The sequence below is a fragment of the Monodon monoceros genome, unplaced genomic scaffold, assembly GCF_005190385.1.
Source record: "Monodon monoceros isolate NGI ecotype Baffin Bay Population unplaced genomic scaffold, NGI_Narwhal_1 Super_Scaffold_9, whole genome shotgun sequence".
NCBI classification, from domain to species: domain Eukaryota; kingdom Metazoa; phylum Chordata; class Mammalia; order Artiodactyla; family Monodontidae; genus Monodon; species Monodon monoceros.
The window spans coordinates 45,189,201-45,208,226 of NW_021703786.1; the positions used below are offsets into that span (position 1 = coordinate 45,189,201).

Below are 19,026 nucleotides of genomic sequence, written 5' to 3' on the forward strand. Positions count from 1 at the left end.
CGAGCAGGTCTATTGGCGCTGTTTTTGCAACAGCATTTGCTCACTTCATACCTCTGTGTCACATTTTGGTAATTCTTTGCAGTATTTCAAACTTTTTCATTATTATGTGCTATGGTGATCTGTCATCGGTGATCTCTGATGTTATACTATGACTCGCAGAAGGCTCAGACGATGGTTAGCATTTGTTAGCAATGAAGTAATTTTTAATTAAGGGATGTACATTTTTTTAGACATAATGCTACTGCACACTTGATAGACTACAGTATGGCGTGAACAACTTTTACAGGCACTGGGAAACCGAGAAATTCGTGTGACTTGCCTTATTGCCGCGGTCTGGAACTGAACCCGCAGTATCTCTGAGGTCGGCCTGTACATGTAACTGCCGTTCATTTATCCATCCATCCGTTCTACGGGGAGGCAGCACAGAGGATGCAATAAAACCAAGCATAAAGCATCTGACTGGAGTCTTAGCTCCACCACCTACTAGCTATATGGCTTTGGGTAAACCATTTAATATCTCTTGGTTATGGTTTCCTCCTCTGTAAAATAAGGACAATAATAGGGCCTATTATTAGCATAGTCACAGTGATTAAATGACTAAATTAATCTGAGTGTTTGGCAAAAAATAAGCCCTCAAGGGTTAATCATAATTAACATTATGATTATATTATGTAATTATTATGACAATAATTACAATAATTACTAGGACTATAAAAGCATTCACTTATCTATCCCTATGTACCAGAGTGAGCAGCAAATCATTTTAGCCTTCTGATTTTGCAAGTCTTTATCGGGGCATTAGATTTCTCAGGGCAACACCTCCCATATAACCTCCCTCTCCTGCCGGGGGAGATGATGGTAGGCCCAAGCACCAGAGCCATTTACAGCCTGAGGAACCCCTTCCCAAAGCCATGTTTAAACAATTACGAGCATTATGTTGCAGGTACCCATGACCATAGGAGGCCAGCCCAGCACGGTGCTCATCTTGCAGAGACGTCTTTTGTGTGGGTTTTGGGTTTCAGCTGGGCAACTCCAAGCCATAGAGTGAGTCGCAAAACGAGTTTTCATAAGCTCACCCTGTCACAAACCAGGCAGGGGTTCATGCTGACATCCCCACAGTAAGATTAAACAGCATGCTTCGTCAGGCACTAAATACTAACACAGCTCCGACGTCAAGGGGACGCTGATTAAAACTGATGTCAATAATTTATGAAACACAATATGGTCTTCAGATGCTCTTTTTTTAAAAAAAAGGAAGAGGGGTAAAAGGGCCTAGCAACCCAGGTGGTTTAAAACTGTTCATGCATTTTCTCTTGAATGTACACCCCCCCACCACCATGCATGGATGCTTCTTTACACAATGAATATAAATGCACATGTGTATAAGAGCATGTGAACGCTGCTGATACATATGGGCGGAAGAAAGTATTTAGCTATTCCACGGAGAGCTGTCGAGGCCGTAACGTTATACATAGTCTTCTCTTTCATATTGTTTTGGGTTTTTTCTTCTCCGGAAGAAGTCCAAAATTGCATTTAAAATAAAATTGGACCTTACAAAAGTTCATGTTTATTCCACAGAGAACTTAACCTTGAAACAACCCCAAAAAGAAAGCGGGACCAAAGAAAACCGATAGGATATATGCATTTCTTAGTAAACCGGAAGCACCTCAGCCCTGTGTAGAACCATTTAGTCAAATAATAATATCGATTTTTTTCCAAGTTTTAGGACTGGGGGAGGGAGCGGGGATGAGAGGGTTAACCTAGGGAACGATGCCACTTTATTATGTCGTGTCTTTTTATTTTAGAAAGGCAAAGACCGTGATAATGCTTCATTTTTAATCAAAACTCATTTTGAGAATTAAAAATATACTTTGCCTTAGTTGTAAATAATCTGGGTAGCTTGATTTAATATGTCAACAGTGTGAAATTCACAAGATGGGATTATGTTGGGGAAAAAAATCTGAGCCGCTGAGAGTACAAAAGTTAGTGTTTGAAGGATTCATTAATGCTTTTTCCTAGCACAGTGCCCTGTAGTGTCTCAGAACACCTGTCAAATACTAATTCATTCCCATATCTCCACTTCAGGGCCTTTTCATAAAAAGCTCGACCTTTAATTGTAAATCACTTCTAAATTGTCTTTGCTGGCTTTCTCTTTCGCGGAATGATGGAAAAATCACTAAGACTTCAATTAAGACTTTATGGGAAGTCAACCTGACATTCCCGAGGCTATATCTACAAGGTATCAGAACATCTATTCAAAAAGGAAACTATAAATAACTTTAACATCGTTGAATTGGCTTGGCTTTTATGAGATGACTGAATAATTGGCAAGATTTAAAGATACTTTAACTACTGAGAATTAAAATAACTTCAGTAAAAACCAGAAAATATTGCTAGCCGATTATTTGTCAAGTAGATTATGTACTTATTAGGCCTAATTAAACTTTTTGAACAAAAAGGCTTACTAATTACGTTAGTTAATATGTTGATTGCTCAATTTGGTTTTAAAAAAAAAAAAAACCCGGTCAATCCAATTTGTGCAGAGTTAGTGCTTTGGTCAAAAGACAAAATCCTCGACTATAGAAATTATTTCAAGTACATGGCCATTGTTATAACAATTGCGGGTTACATAAACTGACAGGGAGAGATGGGGGTGGGTGGTTACCACCCCTGCTAAGAGGAATCTTCAAGCCAGTAAAATGCTGCCGTCATAGCCAGTTTATCTGCCTCGATGTATTCACTTGTGTTTTTTCCAATCAGACCCTGCTGGTGACAATGAGAAGTTATCTTTCATATGCACATACATACTAAAACTGATAGCAAAACCCTGGGAGGCCTTTTAAATGTCAATAAAAGGTTTTTACGCACAAAAGGAATAAAAGAAAAGAGGAAAGGGGAGAAGAAAGAGAAGAAATGGGAAAAACCAACAGTTCTGAAGGAATGGAGCAGATCAAAGGAGTTTTAATTCTCCAAGACGACTAAGCCGGGGTGTAACCACTATCTCGCCACCGAATCCTGAAAAGTCTCTTCCAACAGGCAACCGGTTCCGTCCCTTAAAGGAGGGGGAAGGACAATTACGTCTGCAAAAGTGTACACTTGGAGTGCAAAGATGGAGGCCCCGCCACGCAACAGGAGAACAGCCCTCTTCAGACCAAGACGCCTGCCTGGGCCTCAGCGCCGACCGGGCTTCTCCAAAACATGTTTTCCATTCCAAAAGTCTACATCCACAGTCATGAGGCACAAACTATTCGACAACAACATGACACAATTAATCAGAACCAGACCTCAAAACGTGTGTTTGTGGGGACCAGCAAACTTTGTAACGTGCCTCAGAGGCCGAAGCAATTGAAGAGACTCACACCGGCTGTGTGGGGCTGGGGGGAGGGGGAGCAAACATCTATATTCCACGAAAGATGAACACCCAAGGGCGTACTGACCAACTATATTGACGATTGACGTTGATGATTTTCATTAAAATAAAACATGAGATTTGGCCGTTTACATCTCATACTGGAAAAGCAGAGTATGGTCTTACTACCCTTCCCCTCCTTTTTTTTTTTTTTTTTAAAGCCTCATTTCCAACCCAACAGTATCCACCAGCGCCGGTTTTGTCAGATTTCTCTTTCAGGAACTGAAACCCCATGAAATCGAGAATCTGGGCCCTTAGTTAATTCGGAACTGTTTAACTTCACCGAACCCTGACGCTAACAACAACAAAAAAATCTGGTATACTTCTTTTTTGGAGCGGGATTGAATTAGTTTAAAATAATTAGTGAACTCTCTTTTGTAATCTGTAGATAGTAATTAATTTAAATCACATCATTCTTTTGCTAACACAAACAGGCTGTCCAAAAGAAAAATATATATCTATTTTCAAACCATAAAAGACAAATGGAGGACGCAGGAGTGATAGTCGTCGTGTACCGCGAATTGGCCCCAAACTGCAAATCCCTTTGCCATCTCCCAAGGGATTTGTGGTCGTGGAGCTGGAACTTCCCGGGAACCGGGCCGGGGTCGCCAACAGCGCGCGCAGCTGCAGCCCTAGGGGAGGGGGGGTGGGGCGGAGGTGGACGCCAGGGTCCCGCCAAACTGAGGGGAAGGCACAGAGTGTGTGCCTTTGGATCTGGGGTTAGGCGGACCGGTCGGCAAATGTTCTGCAAAGCCCTCTCCCCGCATCTTGGCTTCGCACAGCGCAGTGAACGCAAACCCGAGCGTCCACGGCCGGCGCCACGAGCGCGAGCGGACCAGCTCTCTGCGCTCCGCGGTGCAGGATTTCCACGTACGCGCCTCCCACCATCCCCACCACATCAACGAAGCGGGCGATCCTCGGGAACCTTCGGTCGCGAGGCCCGGGAGCAGCCGCCCGGGTCCCCGCCCGCCGCCCGCGTCCCCGCGGTGCCCCACTCACCCACGCACTCGTTGGCCTCGCGGGCTGTGGCGCGCTGCCAGGGCCGGTCGTAGTGAAAGGGCTTGCAGCGGTCGCACTCCGGGCCGGCCGTGTTGTGCCTGCAGTCACACACCAAGCTGTCGTCGCGGTCGCGCACGCAGCGGGCCGCGTGGCCATTGCACTTGCAGCGGCCGCCCACCTGCAGGTCGGACACGGCGTAGAAGTACGAGTCGCGCGCCAGCTCTGAGTCGTCCTCGTTCTCGTCGCCGAACGTGTGCAGGCGGCTGAAGGCCACGCGGATGTCGGTGGCCGTGACCCAGTCTTGCAGCACGGGCGAGTTGTCGAAGTCGTGCGCCGAGGGCCGCCCGTCCAGCGTGCTGAAGGCGATGAGGCCGCCCGAGAGCGGGCGCATGTCGGTGTGCGAGTCGGTGCACACGGCCTCCTGCTCGTTCTGCTTGGTGATGGGCGCACGGTGCGGCCGGTTGTACATCTTGCGGCACTGAGTGGAGTAGAACTGGAAGGGCACCCACGTGCGCCCGTAGTCCATGGACTTGTAGATGGCCATGGACTCGGGCCGTGGCGAGCAGAACTGCAGGCTCACATAGGTCACCTCGAACTTCTTGCCGAGCGACAGCGTGAGCGTGACGTTGTGCGGGAACTGCAGGTAGTTCTCGGACTGCCAGCACGTCAGGTTGTGCGGGTTGTTCAGATCCGTGAGGAAGGCGGGCGGGTGCGCCTTCTTGGGGTCCGACGCGTTGCAGAGGTGGCAGGAGCGCAGCCGCTCCTCGCCGCGCTCGCTCACCACGCAGTAGCGCCCGGCGGGCCGGCCGCAGGTGCTGGACACGCGCACGTCCTTGCCGAAGGCCGCGTTGACAAAGTCCGGGATGCAGCGGCGCGGGTGGCCGTTCTCGTCCGAGCAGGGGTCGGGCTGCGCCGCCTGGCCGGCGAACATGCTGAGCCCGGGCCCGCCGCGCACCGCGCCCACCAGGCACGCCACCGCCGCCAGCGCCGCCAGCGCCTCCCACACTGCGCGCATCATGCTGCGTCCAGCCTGCCCCGGCCCCGCCGCGCAGAGGAGTTGGTCCGCCCGCCGCAGAAGGCGCCTGCGGAGAGAGAGGAGCCGCGCTCAGCCAGGCCGCCCCGCGCCCTCCACCCCCCGGCGGGGCGGCGAGCGGGGGCGCGGGCGAGTGCCCGGCTTCCCCCGCACCAAGCCCGCGGCCGAACGAACTCCCGCCTCGCTCCCCCGCGTCCCGGGGGGGCAGGCGAATCCGGGGACCCCAAGCCCGCACCACCCGCGCCTCTCTTTCCCGGCCGGCGGCGAGCCGGGGCCGCGGGCCATCGCTCGGCTTCCCCGCCGCCGCCTCCACGCCGCCCGAGGGTCCGGCCCGCGCCCGTCCGCCCGTCCGCGGCCGGCCTGCCAGCACCCCAAACTCGGACGCAGGACAGCTCGTGGGCCCCCCCGAGCCCGCACGGCCCGCGCCCCCTCCTCCCGCAGCCCGGGGTCCCGCTCAGCTGTCCCATATCGCACCCCCGCCGGCGAGTCCGCGTTCGGGACTTTACCTCAGGAGTGGGCAAAAGAGAAAGAAAAGTTTGCCCGGCCCCGGCCGGGGAGCCCGCGCGCCGGGCGGCGGAGAGCCTCTCGCTGGCTGCTAGCAGGAGCGCCCTGCCTCAGCGCGGGCTTGCCAGCTCCATGCCCGGCGCGGCCGCCGCTGCCCCAGCCCCGGCCCGGCCGCCGCCGCCGCCTCTCCCGCCCGAGTGACGACGCGGCCGCCCGGCTCCCGGCGCTCCCGCCGCGGTGCGAGTGCCGCCCAGCCCGCGCCCGGGGCGCACACACACTCCCGCTGGCTGGCGCGCACTCACACACGCACGCACGCCCCCGAAGGCTCCGCCGCCGCCGCCGCCACTCGCGCAAGGAGTGGGGGGCGGAGGGGAGCGCGGGGGCGGGGGGCGGGGCCGCCGGGCGGGGCGCCGGCCAATAACGTCGGCGAGCAGCCGCCCGCTCGCTAGCAAAGTTTTAACCCCGGGAAAGAAGAAAGTTAAAGGGAAGCGGCCGGGGACCCGGAGAGAGCGAGGACACGAGCGGGTGGGAACCGGGGCGCCCGAGAAAGAGAAGCAGAGACAAAGGGAAAGCAAGGAGAGCGCCCGGGGAAACCCCGGAGAGGGGGCTGGGCCCGGCGCGCACCCCGCGGAGGGAGGAGGGGCCGGCCGCGGTCTGTCCGCGTCGCCCCGGCCCCGCGCTGCGCGGAGAGCCCCGCAGGTTTCCGCCGGCCCCACGCCCGGGGGAGCGCGCAGGCCGGGGGGAGGGGGCGATTTACTCCCTCTTGGTCCCAGGCAAACACATCTGTGTTTGTTTTCTTTGCTGCGCCGGGGTCGGGCCTTCCTCTAACCCGGCCTGATGGCCCCGGTAGCACCGCGCACAGGGCCGTGCCCCGTGGGCAGACAGCCCAGGATCGTAAGGAAGAGCCGAGGAAGATGGAGCCTCCGCTGGCTCACCCCTCCCGCCCGAAGCCCCTGGGGTCTGGAGAGAAAGAGCTGCTCCCCCGCCCCCCTCCCCCCTCCCCACAGTTGTCACTGTGCGGTGGGCCTATCTGTCGGGAAAGCTGCCCTTTTCCTGCCCGGGGAGCTGTGGTGGGCTGGAGGGTGAAGAGGGAAAAAAGCAGGACGGCACCTGGGCATTGGCCAACGCCCCTCCCAGACGGCTCTGTCAGGCTCAGGCTGGGGGCAGCCTAGCCCTCCCCAGATCCAGAGGCAGCCCTGTAGGTACTTGCTGGCTCAGTGTTGAGGGTGCTGTGGCCCATACTATCTTGTGGGAGCCCACAGCAGCTTTGCAGAGTAGGTATTAAGCTTCATTTTGCAGATGAGGGAACTGAGGTCTCAGGAGGTGAAGAAACTTGCCTAAGATCTGCCAGCTAGTAAACATCAAATCCAGGCATAGAAACTTGGCTTCTTCCTCTCCTCACATTTGTCAAATGGATAATCCCACCCAATTCGAGTCTCATGGGGCATCCTCGGGGCCACCCAGCTTCTCCTTGCCTCCTTCTCTGCCACCTTAACGAAAGGGGGGAGGACAGTAATAGCATCCTTTGACCGTCTTGCAGCAGCAGCCAAAGCACTTTGGGAAAAGAATACACGGGGCTGAGAGTTTGGAACTGAATTGCGGTTGTTACTTTTAGATGAGTGAGCTAGTAATAGACCTGGCTTGAAAGCCCAGGGTCCTGGTTCTGGCCCAACAGCTGACTTGCTGCATTCATTCCATTGAGTGCCTCATTTTGTCTTACTGGTATTCTCATAAACTCTGGGAATCTAAAAAGGGGCCTCAGGGCTAGTCTGGCCCAGCTCAGTCTCTTTGGACCACGGCCTTCCCCAGCCTCCCTGAGAGACAGCCACCCTAGTTCACTGCACCCTTGGGCTGCGGTGAACTTCCAGGGATAGGAGTTCACCGCAGCCCAAAGAAAGAAATCCACTCCATTGCAGGACAGCCTGGACTCATCCCCTCCCCTGGGGTAACATTTTAACTTTGCCTTCTTGTGCCATGTACCACTCTCTACACTATCTATGCCTTGCCTTGTGGCAGAGGGGGATTTCAGGTGACTTACAAGGTACTTAAAACAAGGCAAAATAACATAAATTAGAAAGTGAGGTGGAAGGAGATAAACGTTTCTCTTTTTTTTAATGTTTAACCCTGTGGACTGTGAAATCCCAATGGCGTACTGAAAGGCAACACAGCAGTCAAGGAGCACAGGCTTTGGAGCCAGAGTGTGACCTTGACAAGTTTTGCATCTTTCTGTGCCTTGGTTTCCTCATTTGTAAAAGGGGGACAACAATCTCTATCTCACAGGGTTGTGAGCATCAAATGAGTTAACACATAAGAGTATTATAGCTTATAATATGTGTACATAAATATTGTACTTAGATCATCTACATGGGTGTACTGTCGTATAAATTTATATGTGAACGCACATAAAACCAGGCACACAGTAAGGAGATGTAGAAATGTTAATTGGTAGTATTAAATTGCTAGCTCTTCATAGAAATTTCAAGTTATTTAGAGAAGAACATTTAATCACATGGAAAGACGTTTGTGACATATTATAAAATGAAAAAAGGAAATTACAAAACACTATGCCCCCCAAAAAACACTAGGCACAGTATACTCTCATTTTTATTTTTTTTAAAATATGCAGAAAAAGACAACATTGCTAATTGTGGGTATCTCTGGATAGTGAGATTACTGGTGATTTTTGTTTATTTTTGCTTGCCTGTTCTTGATTGTGTACAGTAAAATAAGGAGAGCTAAGAGAAGAAAAACCAAGAGGGAAGGCAAAGTAGAGATGGGAATAAAGGTAAAACCCTCCCTGGGATGCCCTATTCATCTTCTGGGAGTGGGCCACAAATGTGTCCCTAAGCTTTCCCACAGCCAAAGTGAAAAGGAGACTATGTCAGTTACACAATTCCAAGGGTCCATGAGTTAAAAACAGACCTATTACTCAAGAGAATTACTACTCTTGGTACTAAAATCAGACAGGAATTTCTCCTGGGGGGCCTCATAAAGAGAACACAGTGTGAGGTAACAAGCACATCCCTAAACCTCTCGGAGGGTTTCTGTGATGGGCCATAATGTAAGCCAATGGCATCACAACAAAACACAAGTCAGGAAGACATCCTGACAAGGATGGGTCTGAAAGAGGTACACTGGGGTACCCCACTCACTGCCCACCCAACTTGGTCTACTTTGGAGTATCTTCAAGACTGGACTGCCCAGCGTTCTGAAGCCTTTTTCTTGCTATGCTGTTTCTGTCCCAGAGCTTTTGATGGACGTTGTGTGGCAGCAAGTTCGAAATTATCCTCCCTGGGGTGCACCTCGCCAGCTGAGCTTAGGTCAGTGGTCTTCAGGAAGCATGTGCGTATGGGAGGTGGGGTACTTCCCACTTTTATTGTGATCACTTAGGTCTAAGCTTATCTTCCGCAGTGGATCCTGGTGGGTAGGACTGTCACCTTGCATCGTGGAGGTCCACAACGTTCTGGGAAAACCCTCCTCCCTGCCACTTGTACAGTTGGTTCCATTCCAATTCCACACAGCCGCCTTGACCAAGGCTCTACCTCTTCACCTCTTCAAATGTTGGAAATCAGCCATCTGTCATCCCTCAGTTTTCTTTCTTCTAGGTAAAATGTTCCCAGTTCTTTTTTTTTTTTTTTGGCCACACCGTGCGACATGTGGGATCTTAGTTCCCCAAACAGGGATCGAACCCGTGCCCGCTGCAGTGGAAGCATGGAGTCTTAACCACTGGACCGCCAGAGAAGTCCCCCAGTTCTTTTTTTTTTTTTTTTTTTTTTTTTTTGCGGTACGCGGGCCTCTCACTGTTGTGGCCTCTCCCGTTGCGGAGCACAGGCTCCGGACGCGCAGGCCCACCGGCCATGGCTCACGGGCCCAGCCTCTCCACGGCATGCGGGATCCTCCCGGACCGGGGCACGAACCCGTGTCCCCTGAATCGGTAGGCGGACTCTCAACCACTGCGCCAGCAGGGAAGCCCCCGCAGTTCTTTTAATGAGTTCTTGCTGGACGCTTTGCCAACCGCTCTGCAGCCTCTCTTGATGCCTTCTAATTCGTCAGTGTCCCTATAGCATACTGCCCTTTGAGGGGACAAATGCAAAAAAACAGATGTCCAAGTGTGGTGAGAGCTTCTCAAAGTGGGGGTTATAAATACACACCCAAAAAGGCGTGTCAGGCTCTGAGTGGCAGGATTCACAGTACAAACTGGTGTTTCAAAACACAACAGTGAGGCTCTTGGGTGAGAAAACACATTCCCAGGTGTTTGGGCCAGGAATGCGATCAGGAGGCGGAGCCAGCGTTCTTGGCACCAAGCCTTACGTGGGAAGCCTGAGGATCGCCTGTGCGAGACAAAAATGTGGCCGTTTCATGAAAACTTAGAAGTAGCCAGAGTAGGGGCTTCCCTGGTGGCGCAGTGGTTGGGAGTCCGCCTGCCGATGCAGGGGACACGGGTTCGTGCCCCGGTCCGGGAAGATCCCACATGCCGCGGAGCGGCTGGGCCCGTGAGCCATGGCCGCTGAGCCTGTGTGTCTGGAGCCTGTGCTCTGCAACGGGAGAAGCCACAGCAGTGAGGCCCGCGTACCGCAAAAACAAACAAACAAACAAAGAAGTAGCCAGAGTAGGAGGGAGAAAACGGGGAGACTCAGGCGTCCTAGACACCAACGGGCAAGTTCCAAGGAAGGGGGGGGGGTGAGCGGTGTCGCATGCCTTCAAGGTCAAGATAAGATCTGAAAGAGTACTTTGGATTGAACTACAAGGAAGTCCTTGGTGACCTTGCCTGGTGGTGGCAGAAGAGTGGTGGGGACAGAAGCCAGACCACCCCAGGTTATAGAGTGAATGGGAGGTGAGAAAGTGGAGATAGCAAGGGTAGACAACTTTCCAGAAGTGTGAAAACAAGTGGCAGGAAAGAGATAGGGTGATTGGAAGGTGACATGGGATTGAGGGAAGGTTGGGATTTTTTTTTATTGTTGTTTATAAGATAAGGCTATTTGAACAGGCCTGAATGTTGACAGGAAGGAGAAGGAGGTTGAAGACGGATAAAAACTAGCCTTGTAAAACAGGTGGTCAGGTGGTCCGAAAGCCTCTCTTGTTACAAAAGAATAGGAAGTAATGCCACCTGCTGAGAGCGAGGGAGCAGATTTGGAAAGGCAGGAAGTCTTGATTGGGTCATTATGGAGAAGGGGATAATGCTTGCTGGGCAGAATTCAAAGACCTATTGCAGTTGGTGACCATCTACAGGAAAGAATGCCACCCAGCAAAGTCATGCCCCAGCAGTGCTCAGCGGCCCCTGTGTAGACCTGGAGAAAGCAGAACCGTTGGATTAATCCAGAGTTGAAGGTTTTTTCCAGGAGGTGGGACAGAGGGACAATGTGGCTGATGTGATGGACCATGGAGACAAAGCTCAAGAGATAAGGTGGTGAAGACAGGCCACTGATGGGAGAAGAAACAGAGAGGCCGGGGTTCAGAGCCCATGCTGTTCAAGACAGTAGCCAATAACCACATGTCACATGTTCCATTTCAGCTTGAATCAGTTAAAATTCAATAAAATGTAAAGCTAAGTTCCTCCGTTGCCCCTGACTTGGACAGCACCAGTAAAGAACTTTTCCATTGGGACGTCCCTGGTGGTCCAGATGTTAAGACTCCGTGCTTCCAATGCAGGGGGCACAGGTTCAATCCCTGGTCAGGGACCTAAGATCCCATGTGCTGTGTGGACAAAAAAAATTTTTTTAATTAAAAAAAAAAAGATCATTTCCCATGATCACAGGAAGTTCTGTTAGACAGAGCTGGTCTAGAGGGTCAGAAAGATAGAAGTGATGAGGTGGGAATAACTGAGGAGACCATGGTCCCAAACTGGATGCCTGCACCGAGGATTCCAGAGGTGGAACAAAGCTGAGCTGTGGGTGATGACAAGCCCCGCCAAGGGCAAGAGGGGGGTTTCTGCTGGGAAGCAGAGGGGGAGGTGTCTGAAGATGGGGAGGTTGACCAGATGGCCTGCCCACCGGGGATAAAAGATCCTCAGGACCAGCATCCAGGCTTGCTGACCCAGATGCTGATCTTGAAACTGAGCAGCACCCTGTGGGGCTCCTGGGCACGAGAGCCTTTCTGTTCAGCCTCCATGACCTCTGAGTTCCAAAGGGCAGGTTCAAACAGTTGCTAATCAGGGAAGGGAGGGGATGCAGAGACAAGGGGGTAGCAGTCAAGAAAAAATAGTGCAGCCTTGGGACAGGTTCCTGGTTTCGCCTCAAGGGATACACATAACAATATCTTCGCTCTTGGGCAGAACTAAACCCCCAACAAATGGAAGATGCTAACTACTTGAAGCATTCTTCAGAGATCAGATCACCTGAGGCCAGATTAAAGGAATACAGGCCCTGCACAGAGGCTGATCCTTATCAGCAACCCCGCCCTTGAACCATTGCTGTAAAACTCCTCACCATATTCCCCCGGCTGGGACACACAGTTCCTGAAGGGCATGAACCCCCTATGTCCCACTTTGCCTGGCAAAGCAATAAAGCTATTCTTTTCTACTTCACCCAGAACTCTGTCTCTGAGATTCGATTCGGCACCAGTGCACAGAGGCCGAGCTTTCGGCATCAACCTCTTCAAAGAAAGAGAAGAGTGACCTCGATGGGGAGGAGATGGCGTGGATGACATGTGGATGGGGGGACAACTGTGTGGTTCTGGCCTTAAAGGAGCAGGGGTTGCCGTCGTTTTCATGAAGATGGAAAGAGTAATGGGGATTGAAGAGGAAAACAGTTCCCCCTGCCTGGGCACTGGGTGTGTGTGGTGTGGGTGAAGAACACAGCCCCACTGAACAGCGTGAGTGGGGCCTCAGGGGCGGGCCAGGCTTGGGGGTAAGCATGAAGGCGGTGCGGGAATTGGGGACAACCAGTGAACAGGGTGAGGATGCAGGGGAGGAAACATCCCATAATGGGGGGGGGCACCAGATGACACAGGCTAATGGTTTGCAAGGGAGAAGGATAGGAGGAGAGTTCGGACTTTGGAGAAATGAAATGACCTGAGGGACCCTCACCTTGGGCATGACTGAGGGTTTTACTTTTGAAGTCAAACATTTATATAAGGCTTGCTGTGTGCCAAGCCCTCTTCTGAGCACTCTGTCAGTCATGAACTCATAATCCTTATAAGAACCTTATGAGATAGGGATATTATTAGCTCCATTTTACAGAGGACGAAACTGAGACTCAGGAAAGTAATTTGCTGAAGCTCATATCACTAATGAGTATAAGAGCAGGGATTTGAACTGAAATGGTCTGGTTCCAGTGTTTGGAGCTCTTAGTCAGCACCTGTGGGCAAGACGGGCTTGGCTGACATTTTCTGATACAAATGGGTCTCAGCCATCTCTAGACAGGAGAGGGGATCCAGGTCTACCAGAAGTATGAGCTGTGACCTGGCTTGACTGTGCTTCTGAGCGCACCCGGTCCAGTTAAGAGAACACACGAGAACACACGTTAAATGAAGTGGGTCCCAGGACTTCCAACACAGACTGGAAATTGTAGCAGCAGAGGAAATTGATGCAGGCGCCTGGCCTCCCCAGAAGGTTCAATGGAGTCTGGATTGATTGTGTTACTTTCGGAAACAGAAAGAACTTGACTTCGACCAACCTTGATTCCAATTCACAACTTAATTGTGTGACCCTGAGCAAGTTGCTTCAGCCATCGAGGAGGAAACCCATCAGTTTTCTCACGGTGAAATGGGGGTCATCACACTTACCTTATAGGCTTGACAGGGTGATTAGAAAGATGCACCTGTAAAAAGAAAGAAACTGGCAGAGTAGATGCTCAATATATGATGGTTGAGGGTGTTTGGGATTTTTTTTGGTTTTTTACTAACTCATAATCCTCAGATCACTCACCCTGGAAGAGTTTAGAGGCCTCCTCTCATTTCGGGGCTTTGAGAGCCCAGCTCCCCTGATCAGCCTCATGGAGATTGCTCAAGGGATCCCAGGTTCCTTGATAGGAATGTCAGGAGATGTGACTGTTCCGGAAAGGGTTTTAGAGCATGTAAGAGCAAGCGGGTATAGTGTGTAGGTTTCCTGGGGGGTTTGTCCGTTGCGTCAGTGCTGTTTATCTGCATCTTCGCGCAGGCCCTCCCCTATTGCCGGCTTCTTGGCTGAGGATTCCAGAGTTGGGCAGAGAAACCCATACAAACCCCAAATCCGCCAAATCCTTTAATCTATCAGAGCTCTTTGAAGGGGTGAAAAATGCCTGTGGATAAGGGGAACCAGCAGATGTAATTTATTTTCATCTGCACAAAGCTTTTGACAAGGTCCCACCCTGAACACTATTACAATAAAGAAAATGGGTCACCGTCCGGGGAAGCTTTGTCCTGGGTGGAAGACTGGCCTTGCAGGAAGGAAACAAAGGGTGCAAATAAAAGGATGATTCTCTGGGTGGGGAAAATCGTGGGGGACCTCTGAGCCCAGAGTTGGGGCTTGGCTCACTGAACATTTACACAAAATCTGAAGGAGGGGGTCCCCTCAGTGAGACCAGCAAATGTAGAGGTGGGCCTGGAGTGACATCAGGAGGAAGACGGTTAATTGCAGGATCTCTAGAAGTTGTGCACGTGGTTCGTGGGACACAGACAGGTTTGGCAGAAGGTGATGTATTGGGGGAGAAATAATTTGAAATACTCTTCTAGGGTGAAAGGTTATCAAGCACAATTGAAAAATACTATTTTAGGACTCAAATACAAACTCTTTCCTTAAGACGGTTTCTCCACAGAAGTGCTGTTGGCAATTGGGGCAGAATAGTCATTCAGCATCCCTGACTCCTGTCCACTAAATGCCACTCAGTCACATCCCACCCCCCACCCCCACCCCCACACATGTCATTGTGACAAATGAAAAATGGCTCCTTTCATTTACAAATTCCTCCTAGAAGAGGCCCCACCCCAGCCCCATCCTGATCCACTTGAAATTTAGCTCAGTGTCTTACTAAGGCCAAAAAAGTAAGAGAACTGGCAATACGAACCAGGACGCATTTGGGTATAGGATCTTCTGGGAAGTTCTGGTCATCACATCTCAAAATGCTTGTGGAGGTGGTGATAAGAGCTAGGGACACAAATAAAGCAAAGGAGGCGACAGAGTGCCAGGAGGGGAGGTGGATTTTAGACGAGGTTCTTGGGGGTGGGGGGGCTCTCTGAGAAGGATCCAGTAGAGCTGAGTTAAGTGATGAAGGGAGCTTTGGGGATATGGTGGGGGGACAGGGGGACCATGCGTTCCAGGGAAAGGAAACAGCAAGTGCAAAGGTCCTGAGGCAGAGCTTGACTTGTGTAAGGAACGGGAAGAAGGTCAGTTTGGTGGGGGCTTGGTGAGCGAGATGGGGAGTGGTGGGAGGTAAGGTCAGAGATTTCAGTACAGGCCAGAGTATGCAGAGCCTTGTAGACTTTGATAAGGAATCTGAAACTCTTAATGATGAATTCTGGGTACGTCCAAGGCCTTGGAGGCTTTTCCTATGGCTCTTAATATCATATTGTTTCCCTGACGAATCCGTGAGCTTCTTGAGACAGGAACTGTGTCTTTTCCCTTTTAATCCCCAGTGTTTAACAGACTGCCTGGCACAGAATAGGAGTGCACTACAGATTCATTAAAATTAATCAAAGCACAAAATTATGGACAATTGATGTGACAACTGCAGTAGGCTGAAAAATGTTCCCCACCCCCCACCCCAAGATATCTATGTCTTAATTCCTGGAACATTTGAGTGTTACCTTATGTGGCAAAAAGGGGTCTTTGCAGATGTGATTAAGGTAAGGATCTTGAGATGGGAAGATCCCGGTGGATTGTCTGGGTGGGCCCTAAATGCCATCTCATGTCCTTATAAGAGGGAGGGAAAGGGAGATCCGAAGCGATAGAAGAGAGAAGGCCACGTGAAGACAGAGGCAGAAATTAGAGTGATGTGGCCACAAGCCAAGGAATATTGGCAGCTACCAGGAGCTGAAAGAAGCAAGGAACTGATTCTCCTCCAGAGCCTCTGGAGAAACCACAGCCCTTGATTTTAATCCAGTGGTACTGATTTGAAATTTCCGGCCTCCAGAACCGTGAGAGGATAAATTTCTGTTGTTTTAAGCCACCAAAGTTCATGGGAATTTGGTCCAGTGGCCATAGGAGCTAATACACCACTAAATTCTAGGAATGCCAGGATTCAGCGGGTCTCTTGCAAATCTTAAAAGGCGAGCTTGGGTTAAATGAAAGGAACAAAGAGAGGGAGGGTTAACAGTGTGGTTTTGAAACATTCCTGAAGTCTTCCTTTGGCATCTTCTTTTTTTTTTTTTTTTTTTTTCGGTACGCGGGCCTCTTACGGCTGTGGCTTCTCCCATTGCGGAGCACAGGCTCCAGACGTGCAGGCTCAGTGGCCATGGCTCACGGGCCCAGCCAATCCGCGGCATGTGGGATCTTCCCGGACAGGGGCACGAACCCGCGTCCCCTGCATCGGCAGGCGGACTCTCAACCACTGCGCCACCAGGGAATCCCCTGAAGTCTTCCTTTGGGTCTTCTTCCCATGGGCTGTGTGACCACATCGCCCTGTTCTTTACCGCCCACAAGGCTGAGTTCAGTGCCTCCAACATAAGCTTGCCAGGTGCTTGCCGTCTGTATTAACGTAGCATAAACCCCCCTTTCTGGAGGCCAGGGTTGCGGCATCCCTTTACGATTCAGAATGGCTGTGGTTGTGTTAATAGTCTCCGGGGCCTTTGAGAGAAGAGTTGCCATGATATCTGGGGATTTCAGTCTGCAGTGAAGCCAGAGTTCTTCACTTAGAAGTGTTTATGAGGTCAGGCATCTTCTGTTCTTCCAGGGTCACAGAGAGCCACAGACCAGGATCCTAGGGGAATGGGTGACTGGGGGACACTGACACACTGAGAAGTGACAGCTGACAGTATAATTCATCCCAGCCACCACCCAGGGGTCAGGGCAGGTCTTACAACCACCCAACTTACCAAGGGCATTACTGTCTGAGAGCCCAGTGGAGTTAGGAAAGCGTGGGAGCAGCTCTCAGAGAGCATCCATCCGTGCTCCCCTGTTTACAAGTAAAGAGACTGAGGCAGGGAGGCTGAGTGAATTGCCCAGGAGCCAATACTCCAAAAGACATCTTCTGAATGACTCCTCAGAATGGATTGTGGGTCACCCCTTCAACCACACCTAGGGAACACCTGCTAAATTCAGTTCTGCTAAATTAGGTGGGAAAAAAAAATCATGATTTTGTTTTGTTTGTTTTTTGGCTGCGCCGCACACATGGGATATTAGTTCCCCAATCAGGGATGGAACTGGCGCCCCTGCATTGGAAGCACAGAGTCTTAACCACTGGACCACCAGGGAAGTGACAAAAAATTTATGATTGTAGAGGGGGAAATGATTACCAAAAAAAGTTTCTATGCTTCAAGGAGTAAGCTTCCGTTATCTGCAAAAATCAATTATGTGGAACACCTTGTTTTCCCCAAATGTCAGTAAAATGAGGTATTACTGGTCTACACGTCACACAGGGAGAAAACTTAGGGGACTAATTCCAAGAGGCGGTGCAGGATGAAAACAGACATGGACTATTGATCCCAAACAGATTGAGTAAGCGCATGGATTATTGAACTAAAATAAGGTATTAAAGGAAAGTAGGAGTGGTGGGGAAGGAGGTGACCTCTCCTCCACCGATGCTACCATCAGGCAGGGAGTACCACCATGCTAGCCCCCAGAATGATGCCAGAAACTAGACACAAGGCTGGATGGACATGACCTAGCCTAGGGAGCTACCTCCTTGCCTCTGGCTGACCACCTGGCTTATGAGGCCTCCCAGGGATCCCAGGTCCCTAGACCTGTTTGCCAGGAGCTGCTTGGGTAGGCGGTAGGGTGGTACAGGCTTGGATTGTGCCCCAGGCATACACACTTCCTGACCTTCACACCTCTGTGACAGTGGTTGCTAGGGACTGAATGGTTCTGTCCCTCCCCCCAAATTCATTTGAAGCCCTAATCCCGAATGTGATAGCATTTGGAGGTGGGGCCTTTGGGAGGTAATTAGGTCATGAAGATGAAGCTCTCATGATAGGATTAGTGTCCTTATAAAAGAGACACGAAACTAATATAATGTGACATGTCAATTATATCTAAATTCTTAAAATTTAATTTAATTACAAAAATTTTTTTAAAGAGACATGAGAAACATGACCTGTCTCCCCGCCATGTCAGGACACAGCAAGAAGGCAGCCATCTGCAAACCAAGAAGAGAGCCCTCACCAGTAACCAAATCGGCCGGAACCTTGATCTTGGACTTCCCAGCCTCCAGAACTGGGAAAAATGAACATTTGTTGCTCTAGCCACCCAGTCTATGTTGTTCTGTTTATAGCAGCCTGAACTGACAGTGGGCAAATCATTTCACCCCTCTGAGCTTTGACTTCCTCTTCTGAAAAATGTGGATGGTAAAATTATTTGTCCCTTTCCTCCCTTCCTTCCTTCCATCTCTTCCATAGATATCAAAGTATATACAAAAGACCCTGGGGGCTTCCCCGATGGCGCAGCGGTTGGGAGTCCGCCTGCCGATGCAGGGGACGCGGGTTCGTGCCCCGGTCTGGGAGGATCCCGTGTGCCGCGGAGCGGCTGGGCCCATGGGCCGTGGCCGCTGGGCCTGTGCGTCCGGAGCCTGTGCTCCGCAACGGGAGAGGCCACGGCAGTGGGAGGCCCTCGTACCGCAAAAAAAAAAAGACCCTGAAGTGTCCAAAGCCCTAGACAAATATAATTTTCATAAAGTCCTGTGGAACCAGTTAACCCAGTGCCTCTACCATCACCATGGTTACGACAGGGATGCTACCCTCTTGAGAGGATGACAAACGGCCCCGGGCAACAGAAGCTCATGTATAGGACGGTGACAACTAGCACTACAGAAAGACTGGACTTTGGTGTTAATGCACATCAATAATATTCATAATAAGTCAACAAGCATGAATAATAAGTATCAATAAAAAGTATCCACTTCAGCTTGGGGTCAAGAGTGGAGTCTCTTAACGGTAACCACAGTCGTAATCACAGCCATAATCACAGTCACAGCCATCGTCACGACCACAGCCATCGTCACGACCACAGCCATCG

General features: G+C 50.9%; 1 protein-coding gene across 1 annotated transcript in view; it reads right to left on the reverse strand.

Annotated features, from left to right (window-relative positions):
- The window catches only part of NTN1 (netrin 1), a 178,675-nt gene extending 172,549 nt beyond the window's left edge, over nt 1-6,126 (reverse strand). Inside the window, exons 1-2 of the mRNA XM_029212788.1 lie at nt 5,948-6,126; nt 4,409-5,490 (exon numbers count right to left, since the gene is read on the reverse strand). Of these exons, the coding sequence (XP_029068621.1) occupies nt 4,409-5,426 (1,018 nt within the window). The 5' untranslated portion in view covers nt 5,427-5,490; nt 5,948-6,126. The remainder of the gene's footprint in view (nt 1-4,408; nt 5,491-5,947) is intronic.
- Between the last annotated feature and the right edge of the window lie 12,900 nt (nt 6,127-19,026).